Below are 2588 nucleotides of genomic sequence, written 5' to 3' on the forward strand. Positions count from 1 at the left end.
GATACTCCAGAGGCTGAGGCAAGAGAATCGCTTAAGCCCAAGAGTTTGAGGTTGCTGTGAGCTGTGATGCCACAGCACTCTACCCAGGGAGACAGCTTGAGACTCAGTCTCAAAAGAAAAAGAAAAAAAATTGCTAAATTCCAGAGTTTAGACAGGGATCACAGTAAAAGCGTGATGGCAGGAAACCATGTGGCATATGCATATAGCAGTAAACCACAGGTTTTATAGGAGGTTTGGCCCACATAGTGAAGGCTCTTGGATGCCAAGTTCAGGAGTTTGTTTTTTGACCTAGTAGGCAAATGGGAACCAATGAAGATATTTAAGCCAAAAGCAAAAGGACTGGTCCTGTGCTTTAGAAAAAGTAATTTAATAACACTGTGTCTGTGGAATACATCTGAGTGAGAAGAAATTAAAAGTAGAGAATCAAGTAAATGACTATTTCAATTTTCCTGCAACAGATTAGGGTCTACCCCATGTCCTTCCTTCCCAAGGAAACGGCAGTAAGGATATAAAGTATCAGACAGAAGGAAATACTGGAAATTAGCATCTAAGAGTTTAGAAATTGCCTTGATTTGGGGGAGGAGAGTAGCAGGAAGGGATAGGAAGGAAGAGGCAGAAGAAAAAGCTACAATGACTAGGGAAGGGAGAGGAGACGAGGCAGACCAAGAAAAGCTGAATAAGGAGGCAATTAAACGGACTGTACTTCTCCCTTCTAAACCTGCATTTTGATGACTATCACTCAATGTCATCTTTCTGTTGTGCTAACAAAGGATTCTGCACCTGGTTTAGCAATGGGGTGATGGCATCATCACAGCGATCTAAAATAAGTAGCAGCGGAGGAACCTCTGTCCGCCGGAACTCAAACAATTCGTATTCTTTAGTTATCACTTGCTGAGGGCGAGAAAGAAAGATGGTTTGGTCAACCAATTAGCTGGAGACAGAAATGATATAAAGATAAAATTAATACATAAAAACCACATTTAGCAATAGTTCTTTCCGCATAGATGTTCCATAAAAGGTTTCAAAAACCTTCACAAGGTTCAGAAGCAAAGTTCAAAAACTTCACAAGTTTAAGAGGTAAGGACTTGAAACTCTATTTTACAAGTGGTTTAATAGGAGCAAGTAAAAAGTTAAATAGCTTATGAATGTTTTTTGCATTAAACTTAAGAATCTTGGCTGTAGTTTGTTACTTTTTGTTTTAAATTACATATACCTACCTCTTTGTCAGTACACCTAACATATAATCATCTCCTTAGTTATTCCTTTAGTTTCTAAAACATGACTGAACAGTAACTGCCTTGATGTTTTGGGACCGTTGGCAGGGAATGCCATACCTTAACACACTCTGCAAGTCGCTTTGCTGCCTCTGATGACAGCTGGTAACGAATCATGGGACACTTCTTCAGAGACAAAAGGAGAGCTGTGAGTCCTTGAGTTGCTCTAGAAAGCTGGGCTGGATCCCAATTTCGACCCTTTTTGTTAAAAACATATTCAGAGAAAATATTTGCATTTTCTTACAAGTTGAATTACTTGGTGAATTATCTCTCAATTTATAAATTAACTTTTTTTTTATCCTTCCCTTCCATACCTGGCAGCAACCCAGAATATTGAGGGAAAACAAATGTGGATTCACGGCAATGTAATCACCATAAAATTCCTGCAAATCAAGCATCAAAAACAGTTACTCCAAGAACCACAATTGGATCAAGCACTAACATAGAGGGCGCCAAAAACATGTAAATACACTTTAAGAAAAGAAAAAACTATCGAAATTGTAATGCTCAGTATACTGATAACAAAAGATGAATACAATTTCACTTCTGTAATTATAAGACATGCCAACGTGGTCATCATCAGCATCCATACACTTCTGATTATGACAAACTACTGCTTGAGCAACATTGACCAAAGTGTCTACTGGCATCTCTGTGCGAGCTGTTTTAATTTCTTCCTGAAGTTCCGCCAATGTAGCCTGTTTTCTAGGCATACCACATCCTATAAGGGCCCCCAGAGGCAGGAGTGAAGGGCTGTTAAATCAGGAGAACGTGGGGGAAACTCAAGGGCACCTTTGTCCTATTCATCATCCTGGCAAATTCTCATCCAGATGGGTGCTCACGTCTTGGTTCCTGCAGTTATCTTGGGGTGAAAACTTTCCATTTTGCTGTTTTAAGAATGCATCATATGGGCGGCGCCTGTGGCTTAAAAGGGTGGAGCGTTGGCCCCATGTACCAGAGGTGGTGGGTTCAAACCCAGCCCCAGCCAAAAAAAAAAGAACGCATCATATACTTATTCTGCTGACTCCTGTCTCACATGCATATTGTTAGGTAGACTCTATGGAAAGTGTGTATGCTGTTCCGACACCACACCAGAATAGGACTTGTTGCTATGTGAGGACTCTTGGATCTTCCTTTGTGCACGTCACACACAGCACTGTGCATCTCACACTTAGCATGAATGTGTGCAGTTGTCAGGCATGTCAGAGGTCCTGTTGCATACTCACACTTCCATTGTTACACTTCCATAACATCCTTGAATTTCAAATACTACTTCAAAATGATCTTATGTTTCTTCTTTTTTTTTTTTTTTTT

At 40.1% G+C, this 2588-nt stretch overlaps 1 protein-coding gene across 2 annotated transcripts in view; it reads right to left on the minus strand.

Annotated features, from left to right (window-relative positions):
• Positions 1-2588, minus strand: part of VPS45 (vacuolar protein sorting 45 homolog) — an 82557-nt gene that overhangs the window by 67225 nt on the left and 12744 nt on the right. For both annotated transcript variants that reach the window (XM_003800414.3, XM_023519404.1), the window contains exons 5-7: positions 1589-1657; positions 1335-1472; positions 781-891 (exon numbers count right to left, since the gene is read on the minus strand). In XM_003800414.3, coding sequence (XP_003800462.1) covers positions 781-891; positions 1335-1472; positions 1589-1657 — 318 coding nt within the window. The remainder of the gene's footprint in view (positions 1-780; positions 892-1334; positions 1473-1588; positions 1658-2588) is intronic.

The sequence above is a fragment of the Otolemur garnettii genome, unplaced genomic scaffold (assembly GCF_000181295.1).
Source record: "Otolemur garnettii isolate 467f Iridium unplaced genomic scaffold, OtoGar3 scaffold00174, whole genome shotgun sequence".
Lineage (NCBI taxonomy): Eukaryota > Metazoa > Chordata > Mammalia > Primates > Galagidae > Otolemur > Otolemur garnettii.